General features: G+C 54.2%; 1 protein-coding gene across 1 annotated transcript in view; it reads left to right on the forward strand.

The window, feature by feature from the left end:
• LOC144114797 (uncharacterized) overlaps positions 1-19664 on the forward strand; it is a gene marked incomplete in the record, with an annotated part of 203632 nt that overhangs the window by 168323 nt on the left and 15645 nt on the right. Inside the window, 2 exon segments of the mRNA XM_077648759.1 lie at positions 10781-10896; positions 11677-11923. Of these exon segments, the coding sequence (XP_077504885.1) occupies positions 10781-10896; positions 11677-11923 (363 nt within the window).

Genomic DNA, 19664 nt, shown 5'->3' on the forward strand with positions numbered 1-19664 from the left:
GGCCATGATCGCGTGCTGCTTTTGGACGGCACTGTCGCACTTGAGCTGGGGTTCAACAAGGATTGACTGGGGTTCGACGCGGCTGAACCTGTAGTTCACAGAGCGGAAGCTCGGTTCGGCATGATCAGAAGCGGTTTGCTGTGGTTTAACTTTACTACACATCAACGACTTGGCTTGCTGTTGCTTGATTAAAGAGAAGGCTGTCTTGTGGTCTGTGAAGTAGTTCTGCGAACGTCAAGCAACGCTTCCGGCTTTTCATTATCTCATCGAATGGACGGCAAGCCCTTTGGTTCAAACTGCGAGGCGAGCGTTGAATCTCGTTCAACGCAGTTGCGAAGGCAGCGAACGCCGCCGGCTCCGCGCGGCGAGTCACAAAGTGTGACGTCACAGCCACACCCTTCTCTCCGCCGCTTGAAAGTCATTCTTCGGAGCGAAAAATGTCCTTGGGGTTTTGCATGGGAGGAGTAGAGCTTCCGCTGTAAAAATCCCACTGCTGGCAGTCGCTGGGACAAAGAGCATTGTGGCTCTGTGAGGAGGCAAAGAGGAAGCATAAGGCGTCTTTGATTATGTACTCCTCCGTGTTGAAGCAACGGTGCTAGCTTGTGGCTTCATTTAATGCAGTGTGTCCTCGCCCGCGCACTGAGCGCCGGCACAATGCAAGTAAGAAACCTCGGATCACAACTTGCGACTAAACACGCTCCGGGGCACCAGCTCGCGTGTTTACGCATGACCTATGAAAAAAAGACGTTACCACAATCTGCGCGGGCGAGGTACCCTAAATAGTAACGCTGTGAAAGCACCTGAGCGTGTGTTGCGCCCCTCTGCTTTCACGAACACGAGACCAAAGGCAGCGCATGCGTCTCCGGGTCGCAGTTCACCTGAAAGCAGCAGAGTACACGACAGCGGTTGTCTCAGCACGTGGCGTCCCTACACCAATACACACAGTGTGGAAGCCGAGGGCTAGATAATCAACGCGCCCCTGACCTCGAGCACCACGTCCCCCCCCCCCCCCCCCCCCCCCCAACCTCCCCTTCTCACTTCCGCTTCCGCTGGCGGGAAGCAAGCGGGAGAGAGGGGGGTAGTCTTCAAAAGTGCCGCCGACCGCGGATTCCCTTTCGGCAAACGAGAGGGCGACCGCTGGGAGCATTTTCGCGCTGCCGCGCAGAAGGCCGCCGGCGCTTCGGGTGCATTCTTGACGCGCACCTCTCGGAGGGGAACGCACAACGCTGCTAACAAACGAATAACCGAAAACGCCGTCAGTAAGTAGCAAGGATACATTTCAGGTGAAAGTGGGTTTAAATGCAGATTTCTCACCCCGTGTGGCTTCTCGCCTTTTCTACCCGGGGCAGGTAGAAATGTTTCCCTTAATATCTGCGCATGCGTGTCATTGGACGACGACCAGAACACCGATGTTCCGCATCGTACGCGAACCATTGCCCCAACTACACAGTAGACTCACCACGCAACCACGCAAGGCTCGCACTGATGGGATGCGCAAATAAGTGGCGCGAGCGTGGCGGTGCAGCAGAGACTGTCACGCTCTCTGGCGTATACGCGTGTCCCGTTAGAGGAGGTGGCCGGTCGGGAGAGAGCGACCTCGATCGGCCGCGTCGAGTGCCGCTATACGGTATTGCGGTCGTTAGCGGCTAAGTGTCGCACAAACACGGCCGACCAATAGCGAGACCACAAATAGCGGGCGAGAGGGACACGCACGAAGCCGCTCGGAGGTGAAGGGGGTGCGGGGCCTCCTCGACGATCGGCCGTCCGGTCCGGAAGGAGAAATCTGCCTGGGTCGACGGCGCGCTCATTTTTCTCCGCGCGCAGGCGTCCCCCCCCCTCTACGGAGGCGGACGCACTGAGCCACAGCGCCATTTATCGTCGCTCGCTCAAGACGCCTATTAATATACAACGTGGCCGCCGCTCTCCTCGGCCACCGGGCAGGCGCTGTCCAAACAAGGGCGCCAGCCTGCTGCCCTCACCCATCTCCGCCCCCGCGCGCCAATAATAAAGTAACGCGTCCGGCCTCGCCGGCACATTCATAGCGGGCTCATTCGTATACGTCAGGAACAGAATATCAAGGAGCACTGCCACACGCTCGCTCTCTCTATTTCGCTGCCACTCAGCCTCCTGGCGGCTTTGCAGCGTTTTGCTTTTTCGTCCCTGCGGCCGCCCCCCCCCCCCCCCCCCCCCCCCCCCCCCGCGCTCTCCCAACGCGACCCGAGCGCTGGCTCTCCCCGCTTCTGTGCCACTTACGCAAGGGCAGCGCGGCGGGATCGAGTGGCTCTCGCAAAGTGCGCGGCGCTCGGTCGTGTGCCCGGGTTTGGTAATGCGCGGTAATCATGGTACCATGTCCGGCGTGATCGCGCGGAGTCCGCAATTACGGACGACGACTCTCGGGACGAGGGACGTACATGGCGTACACAATGGGGACGCCGCCGGTGCGACGCTACATGTGTCGGCCTTGTTGTTTCGGGGGCTGCGGCGACGCCTGCTCGCCTAATTTTGCGCGGCTGTAGGCTACAGAGGCGGTGCGGGCGAACGCGCACAGCGTTTTCGATTAGGTGTTTTTTTTTTATCCTTTCTTTCCATCAAGAAGCTTCGGGCTTGGGGGTTTCATTTATCACACCATGTTGCCTGGCGCGGCAAAATATCACCAGAACAGGCCGTACGGCCTTGAGTCATCGATGAGCCCAGTATTATGTGCCACTTTGCACGTACGGCTTAATGGCGAAGACCAGGTTCATTGGCATTGAGCATGAAAACTACCTCGTATTCCTTCATTTTAGGCTTACAGGTGTTCTAATCTCAACCGCGCTCACCGCTTCTGAAAGCGAAACGACCGCAGGCACAAATTTTCCACTGCCACGCTCCCAGAAGAGGAATCCTACGCCGCTTGGCTTCGAGGGGGTGGCTTCAGCACCGAGCGGGTTCGGACACTACGCCGCCACCTAGGCGTCTGCTCCACGTCGTCTGGCGTGCAACGGCGTGTACGCCCCCGTTACCGGGCGGAACCTGAACTGTCCTGTGGCTACCGCGGCGTGGCTTAAGGTCGGGACTCCAAGGTCAGCCAGCAGCGGTCAACAGCAGAGACAACGGGGAAGAAGAGCCTCGGTGTCTCGACGACGGGGGCCGGGGAGCAACCCTTGCTTCGAAGAAGGGGCCGCTTTCCGGCCGACCAGGCGGCGGCGCGAGCGAAGGGCGACGACGCCTATCGCGCGGCCGCATCTCCCGGGGCTCGCGACGCCGCCACTCGGCGCGCGCACAATGGGTCGCCTTGTGGCGCGGCGCTACGGCTGGGCCGGCGGCTTCGCCTTTGAGCGGGCGCCATCTGAGACGCCAGCATCGGCGGCGGGGCCGCAAGACGGGCGACATGTGCGCGCCTCTCTCCTCCGGTGACGAGCTCCAAACACGTGCTGTCCGCTTGTCACGTCCCCGTATCTGCGGCTGTCGCTCCTTCGCCGCCGTCTCTCCCCGCGCGCGGTCGAAAGGGGGCGCCGCCTCCCGCGCTCCTCCTCCGAACGCCGCTGATACCATTTCTGCAGGCAAATGTTAGTGATCCTGACCACGTTTGCACTGGCAGCTTTTTTTTGCGCCGACAGCCGGTTAATATTTCAGCCGCCCTGATCACGCGATACTCCATTTTCTCCTTCTCCAACCCTCTTGGCTCTCCGCGCGTCACGTTTTGCAGTCACGGCTCTCCCTCTCCGCGCCGCTGTTGATGCAGGAGCCGGTAGCTTTCCCAGCGCGGCAGGCGGAAGGCTGCTCGGACGCAGATAATTAACGGCTTCTCTCCGCTGGCAGCAGGTAGTTTAAAAATATCCACCAACAGAGATGCTGGTATCCGGCCGGGCGACGATCTTTTCTCGTGGCCTACATGAGTGGATCATTTTTATCAGTCCTGGAGCGTCCTGTATTGCGGAATTTGTCTTCGAGCTTCATCAACGTGGCGTGTTTGGGATGTATACAGCGAGCTCTTATCTGGTCAGCTTTAAAGAGCGTCGCGTTCATTCCACGCTTCTTTCATCCAGACAGAAATGTGGCAGTTTAGTAAACACCAAAGTATTTCTTCATTGTAGCCCCATGGCTGCGCCTGAGTTGCTTTCAGTGGTAATCAGACTCATGTTCGACGTATGCTCCACCAAGCGCAATTTCCTAAACATGATGATGAGTACTCCGTTGCACTGCTAAGAAACAAATCTTTTCGGTTACTTTAGTCAAAAACGGTTCTAAAACAGCTTCAGAAGGCAGATTTCCAGGTTTCAGTGAAGTTAACAAAGACGCCACATGGGGGGGGGGGGGGGAGACTATTCCCTCCCTCCTATCCTTTCTGCCTATCGCTACCCTCTTCATTTCTCCCCCACTGTCCTCTCCCTGTCCTCTTTCTCACGCTAGCCGCAGCTCAGGTGCTTCCGGTTTCGACGGCAGATGCCGCGGCGAGCACCATCTTTTATTTGCATTTTTATTTGATTAAATAAACCACTAATAACATTCTGTCCCTGCCTAGAAACATTCGTCGAAAGTGGTGCGTTATCGCAGGTCGACAGAAAGCATAACAAACGGGCCACGAAATTCGGGGTCCGTTTCTCTTCGGCTTTAGTTACACACTTGCATCAAGCACAACCTTTCGTTTTGGCCGTTGGAAAATTGGAATTTCCTCCGGTTCCGCAAATTGCGCCATTTGCCTAGTTTGTTAAAGCAGCCTTTTGTTTCGTTTTGCGTGCCAACATTCCTGTGGTTGGCATAGTTGGTACCACGTCTTCATTAATTTTTGTACGTTTCTAGGCAACGACTCCAATGCCTTACACAAGTGGTAAACGCTCCGCCGTAATTTTTCGAGCCATTTTTTCCCCCGCAATTTTGTTTTCCATCCCTGCTCGCGTCGACGGCACGCTTCGCCAGGATTTCCTATAGCTCGAGATTCATCGCTCCTTATCCAGCATCGAGGCAGCGACCCCGCGGAGCCCTGGCGCCAAGACGCCCCCCGATCGCCTCGGCCAAAAAGATTGAATCACAGATCCCTGGAGGCGACTTAATCCCGCTCCCGTTTCCTCTCTACGGTCACGACGCGACGGGCGCGCGAAGCGCATCGCCCCGCGTAATCTCCCCGCGGCGGTGTTCGAGGGTCGGCGAAGCAGGGTGGCAGGCCGGCGAGACGGAGGAGCGAAGCCCTTGTCAAGCAAAACGACGACGACGCTGTTGTCACGTGACAAATCGGACGCTCGGGAAAGGAGAACGGGGGGGGGGGGGGTTCAGAGATTAATCGCGCGAGCCGCTAATTCGACCGCCGCCACCAGCGGCGGATGCAGCAGCAGCCGGTAGCATCGCAGAGCGCGATAAAGGCGAGCCCTAGGCCGACCTCTAAGCCTCCGCGAACAGGCCATTGCGAGCAGCTCAGTGGCCACCGCTCCCTCACTTCTCTTGTGTGTACGCAGTTGGGGCGCTGGAGATTACGCGAGCCCGCCCGCGCGCCGGATGCGGGCCGTGGAAGAGGAGCGTGCATGTGGCGGTCCCCCTTCGATGAGTGTCGACGGTTAATGCGACTGCAGCGTTATTTCGTGGCCTGACGCGATTTGCGACGGCAACACGACGGAAGGAGTGAAATGACTCGCCATTCTCTGTGCAACCACGATATTAAAACAGCATACTAATGTTTAAGTGAGAGATGAAAGCGTAGAATTTCGTACTCAGTGATTACTTCCCACCTATAAGTGATACGCGTATTGCTAATCCCGTTCTTCGACACGCATAAAACGTTCGATGTGTTTTCAAGTTCGATGCAGTGGTAGAGCTAAATTTGTTTTTTGAGCGTTAAGAGTTCCTTTTAGTATATTGCTCATACCCGCACGTTATTCGTGAGTTCAAACTGCATTTGACGCTCAAATGCTGGTTGCATTATTCCAATCTTACGACAAGCGCTCATACGGATACTGTCATCCCATTTTCAATTACAAAGAAAGAAAAATACCAGGTTTCATGATGCATTCACAGAGGTGGTCGGGAACGTGGAAAAATATCGGGCAAACTCACATTTTATCACGTTCCCACGACGGGAACGACGGACAGTGTCTCCGTCAGCAATGAAGCCCCGTCATGCATGTCGAAGAGGAAGTCATTCGAAACAATCAGCTCTGAAGGAGCCGTGTTAGAAACATGTCAGTTGAGGGCAAAAGTAAGCTACGCATGCTCCATCGCACGTGCGCCTTTCTCACTTCAGGCTTGTCGCCGTGGTGTGCTCCTGCACTAACGTGTCGACTATGGTGTCGTGCGTGAACATGCCAGACATCCCAGTTTGCGTCGTTGGAATTAGGACGCGGGAGCGTTCTCCGTTCCCTGCTGTTTACGGGGGATGAGTTGCGAGACGCCTGGCAGGGTGAATGCGTCCCCTGCGTTTCTCATCAGAAATTCAGTGGTTGACGCAAGAGGAAGGCGCAGCCGGTGTATAGCTTACGTTGGGCTGGCGCGACCGGCGTTCACATTAGGCAGCGTGCTTCCAACGCGGCTCACATACAGTGCCCCCGCTCGCCATGCGAAACTCCGCTAATCATCGAAGAGTAATAATGCACGGCCGGAGAAACACCCGAGTATAGGGAGACGCTGCGAAGAACGATGACTGCGCGGGCGCGCTCGTCCGGCGTGCTCAGACAGGCGCGAAATTGGCCCAATTCGAAGCGGCGGGTCGCGTCATAGCGGGGCGATAAGGCCCGAGCGCCGCGTGCATGCTGGCCCTGCTGCCGCTGTTCGGGAGCTGCACGCCGCGGGAGTCGCCGCGCGTGCAATCAAACCTGCGTGCGCTGCCCTGTCTGGCTGCCGTCACGCTTTCGGCGGGCCGTATACCGCGTCCCCTTCTTGCGTATCGGACCGGGCGTGGGAGAAAGCCGGTGAGGCGTTGCCCCCCGTCGCCTTCTGTCCCGCTCGAAGGGGCCGGCGCCAGAGCGCAGTGCAGTCATAACGCCTCGAGCGATCGCGCCAATGTGTGGGGCGTCCCCGCCCTCTTCACGCGGTCGACGCAATATCTGCGTCGGAGCACACGATGCGTCGGGTCAGCAGTCGACGACTCCTCTTCGGCCATGCGATGTAGGACGGGGGCGGAAAAGGCAGGGAAATCGGCGCAGTACCACGTGCACCCAGTAGTCGGGGTTGGGGCTCCAGAGTGAGCAGCCCATCTTGCGCAGTTAACTGTGGAGAACGTATATCGATGCTGCTTCGTGTGAACCGCACATTTCATCGGGCAGGTGGCAGCATTCCCATCGCAAGGGGCCAGCTGACACTGTTACACACGTGAGTCTTTGCCCGGTCGCGGGACAGGCAGCACTACTCCGAAGTTTAGGTTACCTTCCGGCAGCAGTGAAGTGACAGCGGAGGAACGACGCTGCAAGTTCGCTCCGTCCTGGCGCCGGTGTGCGAGGGGGACGGCGCGCGAGCCGCGGCGAAAGAAGAGAGCCCCCTGCGAGAGTGTGTGGCAAAGATGCCTCTCCGATCCTTCTTCGTCTTGGTCGTTCCTTCGGGGCGCCACTCCCGGTGGGAGCCCCTTCCTCGAAGGTGTTCATCCGAGGTCTCGCCTCGGAATTAACGTCTTCTCCCCCCGCCACCCTCTCGCCACGCGAAGCCGGCGCGTACACACGGGCGCGGCGCTCCTTCTCCCGCGCGGGCATCAGCGCGCCCTTTCACAAACCGCGTGCGACTAAAACAGCCCCCTCCCCGCTCTCCTTCGTCCCCCTCGGCAGCCGGAGTGTGCAGCTCGACAACGCGGCCGCTTTGTGCCCTGCGAGCGGCTGCTATTTGCGCGACATCAGGCCGCGCCGAAGGGGGATCGCGCTCGTCTTCAAGGACCCGGCGAGGCGGACTGTGCGCTCGCATCTCGAGCCGCGGAGCAGGCTCCTGACCCGGGGGGGCCGGAATTTACCTCTTTCCCCTTCTTCGTTCGGGTCCCGTTTCTGCCACCCGCGAGCTCCTGGCGTAACGTTCGTGTAATTGTTATTCGGCGAGTCATGTCCCTCGCGCGCTGGAGATCTATAGGCTGAAGCTCCGACGAACCGTGCTCAACGAGAAGGCACAGGATGCACTGGCGATCAGTTCGGTGGTGTAGCGGCGACGTTTCCACAGTAATCGCGCCATCAAGATGGACCTGTGCTAGCCGGTGCAAAATATGCGCTTCCGGCCGCGAAGTGTTGGCCAGTCTTAAAAAAATGCGATCGCCTTGGCGTGTTAGTGCCCGGCAGAGAGCGTAGCGCTCATGAAATTGCTCTCGACTGCGAAATGTTCTTTTTATGTCGAGACAGAACGAGCAAAAAAAAAAAAAGAAGTGCTGTCTCGCATGACACAAGCATATTACCCAGCCGACCGGGTTTCTTAGCTGAGAAGCAAGATTTGCTGCCTCACAAAGAAGGTATAGCGAGTTAGCTTATGGGACGCCGCGATTGTAAAAGTCGCAGGGCACCCCTTATTCGCCTGGCTCCTTCCGGTGCAAATTTCTGCTATCTGCGCCATGGCTGGAAGTAAAGCGAACAAAACGCGCGAGAGCAGAGCCCAGTTGGGCCGAAATAATGGAAAACGCCGGGCGCGCGCAAAGAGCTTCCCTCTCCAATTCCATTTCGAATCAAAGCGCTCTCCGGCATCCGCGCGAAATAGGGGTCGGAACGAGCAGCGAAGTAGCAAAACAAGCGGCCCGGTGTCCGCGGCCGCGTTGGCACGTCGATCGCTCTTCATCTGGATCTCGGCGCGCGGGCGATATGAATGCCGCAGCGCGCGCTTTTACTGCGCCGCGCTTCAGCGGCTTCGGCGCACTCCGGCAGCGCGATCGGCCTTGCAGGAATGAAATGACGTTCCCCAGGGTGCGCCGGCCGAATAAATGATTGTAATGATAACAATGGCGGTAGCAAAAAGAAACACCTGAGATACGGATTTGAGAAACAGGACCACGGAAGAGAGAGCGAGGGCGGAAGTCTCTTTGAAGAAGTCGAAATGAGAAAGGAAAAGGACTGCTGGTTGAGGCACAGGTCGGGGGGGGATGAAGAGGAGCAGAAAAAATCTGCACAGAAGCCGCGTAAAGATCAGTTGCATTCTTTTTGTGTGCGTGTGTTCGCGCCTGTGTAAAAGTCGCCGGGATCGTTCGCGAATTCGCGCGGGAGAAGGAATCCGAGACAAAACCAGGCCCGTGCGGGAGCTCACTTTCAGAGCCGCGCCGGCGGGAACGTCATCTATAGTGATTTAAAACAGCGCGTCTCCGTATACGACGTGCAATCAAAACCCCCGGCTCCGCCCAAATAAGAACACGGGTGCGCGCCGAGAACAGAGCGCGAGTGGAGAAACGATAGCAAGGCGGGAGAAAACGAGGTCTTTACGCTGCAGCGTGCTCTTGGAACAGCAGCATGAACTGGTGGGGGAAACAAAAAAGAAAAGTGGCAGCGAACGGCAAACGAAGCGAAACAAAAAGTGAGAAAAGACAAGCCTTCGGTTAGCACGTTAAAAGCGGAGACAAATGCGTAGAAGTGAAAGGAAAGACGGGACGATGGGGAAAAGAAGGAAAGGGCCTGTTCGTTGGTGGAAAAGAATGAAGGCCAGACGGGGGTCGCGGTGCTTATCAGAGGCCGCCAATAGTTCCGGCGCAGGTTCCCAGGGGGCGCAACTTCCCGACTCGCGAGCCGCGCGCGCAAGCCGCGTGCACTTTGCCTGCGTAAACGCCAGCGCCTGTTCGAGGGCTGATTAGACATGCGCATGCGCAGATGCACGTGGTGGGCCGTCCTTTGTTTCCACTCGCCCGCCACTTGTTCGTGCGTGCTAGGTGTGCGCGCGCCCACGAGCAGGCGTCGTTTTGCAGCGCCACGCTCTCGCGTATGTGCGGGGGTCGCCGATATCGCGCGGCATTTTGTAGGATGCATTAGCGGCACCGTATCTTACGTTCTTTTCGCTCGCTACGAATTTTTTTTTCGCTTCCTGAAATTAGCTTCTGTTTTGCTTCTGATCGTTTCTCGTACCTTTATTTTCTTTGCAACTTGATTTTTGCATTTCGTTCTCTTCTCCCCCTTCTTTTTGAGAAACACGTGCTCCCGGGAGAAAACCGAAAGCCGAGCAAGGAACGTTTGCACGAACATTATCACCGCAGAGAGGAGTGATTGAGGAGCGAGTTCTCGCCCGAGAGCTGTTTTTCGTCGGAAAGTTCCTTTCCCGTTCATAGTCGAGCAGAATAAAAAAAAAAAACTTGTTTTTTATCTTGGGGCTCCTGAAGTGAGCCCTGTCCGACGAGTTCCGTATCGGCTTTTGCAGTATTGACTAACACTATGAGGGTAGATTTCCAAACTCGTTGGTACAATGTAGCAGTTCGTAGCCCTACGCAACGAATATTGTTGTACCAATCTTTCCTAAACATTGGCAACAGCTGTGATATCAAAACCGCTTTAGTCTATAAGATTCTATATAGTGTCAGAACGTTAAAAATGCTCACAAACACAAGCAAGAAATGCGGTGGATACGTTTCCTAAAATTGTGAAATATATAATTTTTAAGGACTGTCTAACTCATTCAGGTGGCTTTGAGGTATTAATTTAACGCTCAGAGGCATAAAGTATTATTTACATTGCGCGTATGCAGGTTTAAGATGTCGAAAACAGGCCACTTTTTTTCCGTTTCCCTTATAAGTTTGCTAAAACTAGTTTCGGCTGGGACAAGCCGCATCATCTTTCTCCTAAGTGCCGACATGCAGAGAATTGAGCGCTTAAACGAGCGTATTTAATTGGTACAGCGTCCGAATGCCTGACATAGAGCATGCCTTCTTTTCTTGCAGTGCACGGCGACTCGGCGCGAGACATGAACGGTGACCACGGAATCCACGAAGATGAAGTTAAACGTTCCAGGGCGCAGTACAACGGCGAGCAGATCTATTCCAACCTGAGTCCCAACGTGAGTACGCATACAAGGGGGGATTCGAAGCTATGTATGTGAGAATGAAGAGAGAGCAAGCTTCACCGCGTCTGCAGAGTTCGCGCGTGATGTGACTGAGGCGAGCAACGTCCCGAAAGCACCCCTCTTTTATATGAGTTGCCCCTAGCGTTACAGTAACTAGCTCTGTTTTCTCAGAAATCGATCTTGGTCCCACTGAAGTGAGTGACGGCGTCTGCGATGCTGCTGGGCGTGAATGTGGGCGGCGCCAGCAAAATCATGTGTGCACAGTCTGACGTGTACACATGAATTTGCGCACCTCACCCTTGCACCTTTCAAGAGAATCGTGACGTTACTACACATTTCGGTGACCTAAGAGCAATAAGTTGAACAGTACGCTCTAACGTACAGGGGCTCCCTCCTGGAAGCTCTTTTTTTTTAGTGTTTTTCAGTGTTTACGTAGCAAAAGAGTGCATGTGTCCTGAGGACAGCGGTGGGTTGAAGCCTCCCACGACAAGCGTTTGCTTCGCGCATTTGGCCAAACATCCCGTCACTGCATTGAAGCCTTGCAGGAAAGCGCGCGCCCTAATCCTCGACGCGAGCGCTGTAAACGTGTTATGGCGCTTAAGAAAAATAAATACGGGAGTAACGGAAGGACACCATCGTTTAACAATCTATAATTACAGACTGTCGTAACCTAGCTTGGTTACAGCACAGTCAGTAGCAGTGCGCTGCGCACCGCCGCTTTTTGCTCCAGCCGGAGCGCTTACACGCACGCGAATCGTCTGGCGACCCCCGCAGATGTGGGCCAAGTGGACAAAACAGGACGAACTGAAGGCCGGCATGGCGGACCTGCCGACGAGCAACGGGTCGCCCTACCACCACCTGACGTCGCAGGCGTCCCAGCCGGCGCCTCCACCGCAGGGAGGCCCCTTCGAGCAGGCCTTCAGCCCCGTGGTGTCGTCGGCCGACAAACAGCAGGCTGACTACGACGTCGCAATGACCACCATCAACTCGCAGTCCACTGCCGTCTACTCCCCGCCCCTCGGTGAGTGAGGACTTCGTGACAACAGCGCGTCCGAGGCGCTGTTTCGCGGGGGACCAAGGAGAATCATTGGTTGGTTGAACGACAGGACACGGCATGCCGAAAAGATTTTGGTCCTTCTGCAATATCGCGTTCAATCTTCATACCCTTCATCAGCTGACGGGTACTCCGTCCACGGGGTTTACTTACACGGCTGCCCAGGAACTGGACGTGGAGCATGCCTTTTAATTTGGCGCTTTTTTTTAATTCTAGAATTGGCTCTTGGTTCAATATTAAGACTTTCGATGATCTTTTTTTTTTTTAAGCTGTGTTTGGTTTAATAGCTGCGATGATCTGATAAGGTGGCCTGGATGGTTTTCGACCATCAGAAAGCAATCTAACGTCAGCAAACCAACCACTGATTCCCATTGGAGAAGATTAGGAATCGGCTATTACATGACTGCACCCTTAAACAGGGAGTGCCTCGTGAGGTGTCCAGCCCAATTAGCCTAGATGCTAGTGGAAGCAGACATGTTTCCCATCACATTTGTTTCACGATATTTGTTAGCGCAGAGAAAAGTGAAAAAGAAAACAGCGACAACTCGGCGCTTCAAGAGCTGCAGATAAATTCGGAGAAACGTGACGATTTACAAAAAAAAAGTTATTTTCATGTATTACAAAACATAATTTCGGAACAAGGACGCAAGCAAGACGTGAGAGCTTAAAAGTATCGACCGTACAGCGAATGAAAACCATTACTGCAAGACCAGAGTAACGTTCGTTACAGAACCCGGTACGGCTTGCGCATTCCTAAGGAAGGCAGTGCTCATCAATAAGTGGGCTTGGCGTTCAGTACCATACAGAAGCGACACCGAAAGCATGCGCATCAATCGCCGCTTCACTTATCATCTGGCATAGGCTTAGCTCTTTGTACAACCTGTTCAATGGCGCAGTCTGATGGCGTGCAGCTTTTTACCGCAGATAATTACGTAATTCACAGCTGCAGTCGCCAGAGCAGCGAGGGGGGAAAATTCTGGAAGACTGTGTCTTCTGTCCCGAAGTGCCCTTGTCTTGCGCGTGCCGGACTGACAACTGCAACTCAAGGGGCTGTCACATGCTAACCGCTTCACAATTATGAAGCTTAAAGTGTTTAAACTGTGCAGTAATAGATAATAGACGCGTGTTTTTGTCTCGCTTTCAAAAGCAGAGAGAGAGAGAGCCCTTTGGGTTGCACTTGTTGCCGCCAGGCGTCGGCTGCCGCTCTCCTTCCTCTTATTCGCCTTGCGTGCGGAGTGCTGCAGAGTCGCGTCTGTTCGCCCTGCTTTTGCGCGCGTAATACTTGCACAGCGCACCATTCTCTACCGGAGGTGATGGGACTCTGCACCTATGACGACGGCTGGAGGCACCACTCTTACTAACTCGCTCTTCTCGACGTTCCTTCGGCACTCTTGTTTTTTTAATATACTAACTGCACACACATCGGGGACGAGGTGGGACGGGTATTCGACTGCGTCACTTGACCGCCGAGCGCGCAGCCTATCGCACGCGGGCTTGACGTGCAGGCAGCTCCAAAAGGAACACGTGAGGGAACTACAGAATGCATAATTTTTGAAGATAACTTATGGATGGACGAACGTACGGTTCTGGCGTCTTACATGAACGATGAGTTGCTCGTGGATGAGTAGCGCAATTATTGCCTGATTAAGCCGCGCTCTGTGTGACTTCTTATCGGGGCCCTGTTTTCAGTTTTAGTTCTGCTTTTGGTTCACCCAAAAAAGAACAGAAAAAAAGAGAAGCTTTTTTTATGCAGCGTATTTTATATTATTTCTACGGATTGGTCCTTGCTCGAGGCCTTGTGAGGTTCGCATTCACTGAGGTCATTTTATGAGGCGTATTGATTGGATCATTTGCTCAGTGTACGCTGTCACACTCTACGCCGTGGTGGGCGAGACAAGTTGTTTCTGTTACTTGGGCGCACAGGAGGCGGAAATGGAGTGTAAACAGAACTTACTCTTTGACGAACGTTTTAATGTCAGTGACTGATGATACTGAAAAAAAGGGACTCGTTGCGAATGAGGGAATACTGGCAGGTGACTGCGTGCATGCGGTAGATGATGCCATGACGGGTCTCTTGGCGCCTTATCGCACAGTTGCGAACACTCGTGATATGGACGTTAAATTCGAAGGCCGACACTTGAATTTAGCGTCGATATCGTGAGCATGGATAATGAAGCTTTCATACTTTCTAATCAGTCGTTTTCACGTATATGAGACGGATGTATGACAGCATGCGAACAACGTTTTGAGCCGGTAAACTATGGCGCTTTTAGTTATCCACGAATCAAGTACTCGACATTGCTTCGGTACATGAAGTGTGCATTCTACCTTTGACGTAGTTTTACGCCAGCGACTGTGTCCATTATGTGTACGCGAAAACATGAAAGTATGGTTTATCATTTCTACGGGAATTCCATCTGTTCGAGCTCGATCATTGCGGGGTGCTACGCCTTGTTACGAGCGAAGATTCGAATGCTTTGAGAACAAAGACGCAAATACTAATTCAAATAACAATGCTCGCTATACTATACACAAAATATCAAATATATAATCGCTTTAAGCAAGGCGTATACTACAATCTCTCTCAAAGCGCGTGTGTTGCAAATTTCGCGCATATAATGACGAGTATAACGGAAGACTCGACCGTACAATCTCGGTTACCTTGACGCGAGTTCTCAGCATAATGGTGTTGACGGTTGGGCAAAACTAAAACGTACTCTAGAATCGAGGTAAAAGAACTGGAAACAGAAGGACTGAAGCGCGTATCGGACTCCTAGCTCAGGATCGAACAGCCCGTGCCCCCACCAGGGACAGCGGGGCTTCCACGAAGCGGTCTCCGTTCTCCGGGCAAGCTGTGCGCGGCCTGGTCTCGATGCGAACTCCCCTCCGGCCGCGCGCGCATTCTGCGAACACGACCGTTTGCATATCCTGCGCGAGGCGCGCATATCTCACCGAGAGAAGAGGCGGGGACAGGAAGAAAGAGATGGCGCGTTGTGCTGTCCCGGCCGTGTCCGAAACGCCCGGGCGCAGAGCGGCCGCTGCCGGCAAATAAGCGAGCCGCGTTGTGCGCGGCGCTGGTGGCTCGGCGTGCCTGCGTACAGTGACCGTAACCGCGCACTGGCCTCGGAGAGGGGAGAGAGGGGGACGACAAAAGCAGAGCCAGCGGCAAAAAAGCTAGGCTTATAACGCTTTGTCCGCGTCATTGAGAACCACGGGCCCGGGAATCTGTTTACCCGTGAGTTCCTGGTAAGAAAACACGCGCCAGACGTAAATATTTGAGTCTTTTCTGCGCGCGCATTTTTGGGAGCGCAGCCGCTGACTCCGATTCCGCGAAGTTTGAGCCGATTGCCACCAAAATAGTCGGCGGCGGCCAACCGCGCGCGGAGACACGGGCGTTCGCGCCCTGCGCGTCCCCCGAAGGGCCGCCGAAGGAACGAGCGTTTCCGGAAGGTTTGCCCCGTCAGTGTGCCGTGCGAATCTCTTGTGGCTGCGCTTTTGGCCCGCGCCGCGTGCGGTCCGGGCCAGTTGTGCACAGGCGCCGCGGCCCGATTGAGCTCACGGCTAAAAACGAGCGTTCGGAGCGAAAGCTCCATTTTTTCGTCTGCCACGAGGTGTAGAGAAGGTGATCGTGTGGAGTTTTGCTGGTCAGGATATAGTGCTGGTATTCACTATTACGCACGAATTGGTCGAGGCAATTTTCTTGTTGGGAACGGGCAGTAGTCTCGGATTTTTCGCCCAACTCTTACCGAGCAGCAACGTAGAAACACACGCCGCACGTCAGTTTTCCCCCATCTACTCGCGTGTATGCAGGGCGAGCACCCGGCTAGTTGCAGGGGCGCCGCGTGTCTAGGAATTAGGGGCAGTCGCGTATCGCGTCCCAGCGATAGAGCGAGCGCACCTCTGGCCGCCGGCGGTGCGAGTTGGACATGCACCGCACGCCGCCGGTCGCCACAAAGGCCTCGCGGAATGGCCGCGTCAACGCGCTCGTTGTCCGGGCCCGTGCGCGTACTGCGGTATATACTTACATCGTGGACGCCATCCAGCGCCGCTATCGCTGGCGCCATCTTCGGTGCCCTTTTTTGATATTCAGCAGAAGCGGCGCGTCAGGCGATAACGCCGGCAACGTTGGGTGGCGCGCGGCGACACGTGGGTCAAGCGACGAAGCGTGAAACGCCGCGCGGTGGCGAAAACGGGAGCAGAATTTTTTCGTGGGAAGGTTTGGCAGACTTTTGTCCGGTCCCTCCCAGAACTAATCGCTCTTTGACGACAGAGGGAATGAGCGAGAGGCGGTAAAGAAAGGTGGCCCGACTGGGCCTCGGCGACAAAAGAGGGCCCTATCCGCTGTTCTTTACTGTTCTTTTTAATTTCCGGGCGCAACCGGCGCACGTTCTTCTGCCCAAGTTGTGCAGCGGGGCTGCGCGCATGCGCGAAATCCTCGTAACCATCGCCAAAGCTGCGCGCTGTCGGACCCCCACCCCCCGAATCCTTTTTTCTTTGTATATTTCCGTTTGCCCCGAGGTAAAGTTGAGCTCGCCGCCTCAGCCGCAAGTGCTGCCATCTCGGAAACGTGGCACGTGCGCGGAGCTTGCGATAGCGTATGCTGCTGCCCTCTCGTTGCGATCTCGCGGCGCGGTGAGCCGTGATCTGGAGTGCGCGCGTGTGTAGCGCGCCGGGCGTCGGCAGCCATGGACGCGGCGGCCGCATGGGACCTCCGTGTTTTTGGAACAGGCGCTCGTGTGGGAATAATTGGATCAACGCGAGCGGCAGATGGGCCCCCGTCTTCACTTCTACCTCTAACCACAAGTCTGACACGCGCACGTACCGCAATATACGGCCGAGGCTTGCCAATAAATGTCGCCATTGAATTACTGCGTTCGTTTGTTTTCCCTTTCCCTTACATTTAACAACTAATTTGACGCCGCCAAGAAAGAACCTGCGAGGCGCGAAACTGCGCTGTAGTGAAAGGACGCGAATTCGTTGGGCATGACATGCGATATAACCAAGAATCCCTAAAAAAAAAAAATGTTAAATAAGGCAGAAGGAAATCTTCGCATTCGCCGGGAAATATCAGTAGTGGTCGTCATTGTATCGATTATCCATACATCGAAACGTGGCGGGTAGTGGTAGAGCGTGACCGCCGAGTGAGGATAGCGGACACCTTTCACCGTGTACAGGGCGCACACTCCACGTGCGCAGCTCGTACTGCATAAATGGGCAGCGTAGTTTTTCACCCATCACAACTAGCAATGGTTGGCACAGGAGACCGCCGCGTCGACTATGGCTTCGATTATTCTTAGATATATGACGTCATAAAACATTGCGTTAATTGTGAGGTTTAACGTCCCGATGCGACACGCGGGCTACGAGGGACGTCGTAGTGGAGGGCTCCGGATTAACTTCGACCACCTGGGGTTCCTTAACGCGCGCTGACATCGCTCAGTACACGGGCGTTGTTGCATTCCGTCTCCGCCGAAATACGGCCGCCATCGATTCCGCGTACTCGGGACCAGCAGCCGAATCACAAAGTCGCTCAATCGGCGGACATGCGCGAACACGGAACTGGTTCTACGTCGTGAGTGAAATACACTTCAGGAATATCCCCGAATGTAATCTCCGGGCTTTTCATTCTTTACACAGACCAGAAACACGTCTGAAGCAAAGATGATAAGCTCTTTTAATCCACTTGACAAAGGTGGCGTGAAAAGCCAGCCGGCTCACTTAACGTTAACTAATCTGGTAAGCTGCACGTTATCACTATCGAATTACCCTTTTTTTTTTTGTTTCACTTCCAAAGTGGCTGTTGAGACGTAACATAATTCACTTTATCGAGATTTCTATCAAACGTTAGTCTGGCCAATAGCTAACGCATACCATATTAAAGAGAGGGGAAAAAAATTCCCTCTTTCGCTTTAACCTTTTTTTTTTAATTTTTCGTTTCTTGCAGCAAAGCTCGTCCCTCGTTTCGAAAGCTTGAAACATTAATTACATTACCGAGCATGCGTTTACATATCGGAGGCGAGAGGAGAACGAGAGTGAGAAAAAGATAAAACGATAAACATATGCACTGTGCAAAACCTCTAGATTGACGCCTCAAAAAAAAAAAAAAGGAAACGTCGACACTTCAACACGTTTCTTTCAACCCGCTCAAATTTTCATCGCGCCGTTATGTACTGGGCCGCAAAAAAGACAACATAAAAACTGAGTGCAGGGTCAGGCGAATAAAGGCTTCGGAACAAGGCAGCAGATCAGAATGGTAAAATACGAAGCACGCTGCTGTGAAAAAAAAGGAGAAAACGAAAGGGTTAGAAGAAGCAGGGAAGTGCCTCGCACCCGAAGGGTTCTCAAGCGCTAGCCGTCGACGCAGGGCCTTTAGAGAGCGCTAGCTAATGGAGAGGTCATCAGGAACCGACCCGTTTATCAGCGCGCCAAACTCGGCGAGCTCTTGCGCAGAGGAGCCGCTAACAAATGACTTGAGCCTCTTTAATTCCCGAAAACCTGCTGAAATTTTGAGATAAGAACGACTACGGGGCCAAGCTCCCTCTCTCATCTATGTGTGGTTTCGTTCTCTTGCATTCTTTTTCTTATTTTTTTTATTATTCGCGCGCACTTTTTTTTTTGTTCTGCCTCCTCAGCGGGTTCACTCCCGTTATTATTATTTAGTCGTAGAAGCCCGCGCCGTAACAACGCGTCTTGGCGCCCCTTGCATAGTATCGAACGGGGAATATGAAGCAATGAAATAAGAGTTCAGTAAAGTGGGCATAAGATATAAGCAAATTTCGGGCCGTTTCCATTTCATGCAGCATCGCTGCTCCTCCGCTAATATGCGCAGGGGGCACTAACGACTCAGCATCTGAAAAAAAAAAATAAAGACAGCACCAAGGAACATTTGATGTCGAGCACATGCGCTCTGGCCACAGTTTGATTCTTCCTCTCGACGCCTTCATATCAAAAATTAAAAAAGTAATATGGGGAGCGGGGAGAACAGAGGAGGATGAACGCTGATGAAGTTCGTTACAGGCCACTTGGTAAACGCGCGGCAGGATCGGCTCGCTGCTCAATTATCAATGACGGCGGGGCCGAGGTAGCCCGGGTGCGAGCCTGTAAGCAAGAATGGCTCATTTGTTTCGACTCGCGCGGGTTGCTTGTTGCGATCGGAGCGCGCTAAGAAGCAAACGCGCCGCGAGCCATCTTGCCCTCATCGGAAGCTCCCGTGACGATCGAGCCAGGCTAGAGATAGGGACGTGCTTCCGTCCGATGTTGCTTGCTTCCGCGAGCTGCCTTAAGCGCCGCCGCATTAGGCTGGGCTCTTGGTCTAATCACCATCATCTGAGTTTCGAGGCCTGTTGGCCTTGCAGTTGCGTTATTTAGTCTGATTTGCTCGCAATTTCGGGGCTGCGCTGAATAACCATTTGGAGGGGCACCAGACACGACACCTTTTGTGGTCAGAGTTCGCTGAGCTAAATTTTTGCTGCCTTCTTTGTTTTTAACCGGTTGTAAATGGGTGAACATTGGTTTTGTGCGGGCGCAGCCGCATATCGTAAAGCGAGAGCCTTTGATGTTCCGCTTGACTCAATTTAGTTTCTCTAACACGATGATCTCGGCGATGAAGAAATGCGATTCACCATACTCACCCGGAATAAAAGATGGCTGAGTTTCTACTCCTGCTGGACAATTATTTTTCCTTCAGAAACGACTTGAAGACTGACGG

This window comes from Amblyomma americanum, chromosome 1, assembly GCF_052857255.1.
Source record: "Amblyomma americanum isolate KBUSLIRL-KWMA chromosome 1, ASM5285725v1, whole genome shotgun sequence".
Taxonomy (NCBI): domain Eukaryota; kingdom Metazoa; phylum Arthropoda; class Arachnida; order Ixodida; family Ixodidae; genus Amblyomma; species Amblyomma americanum.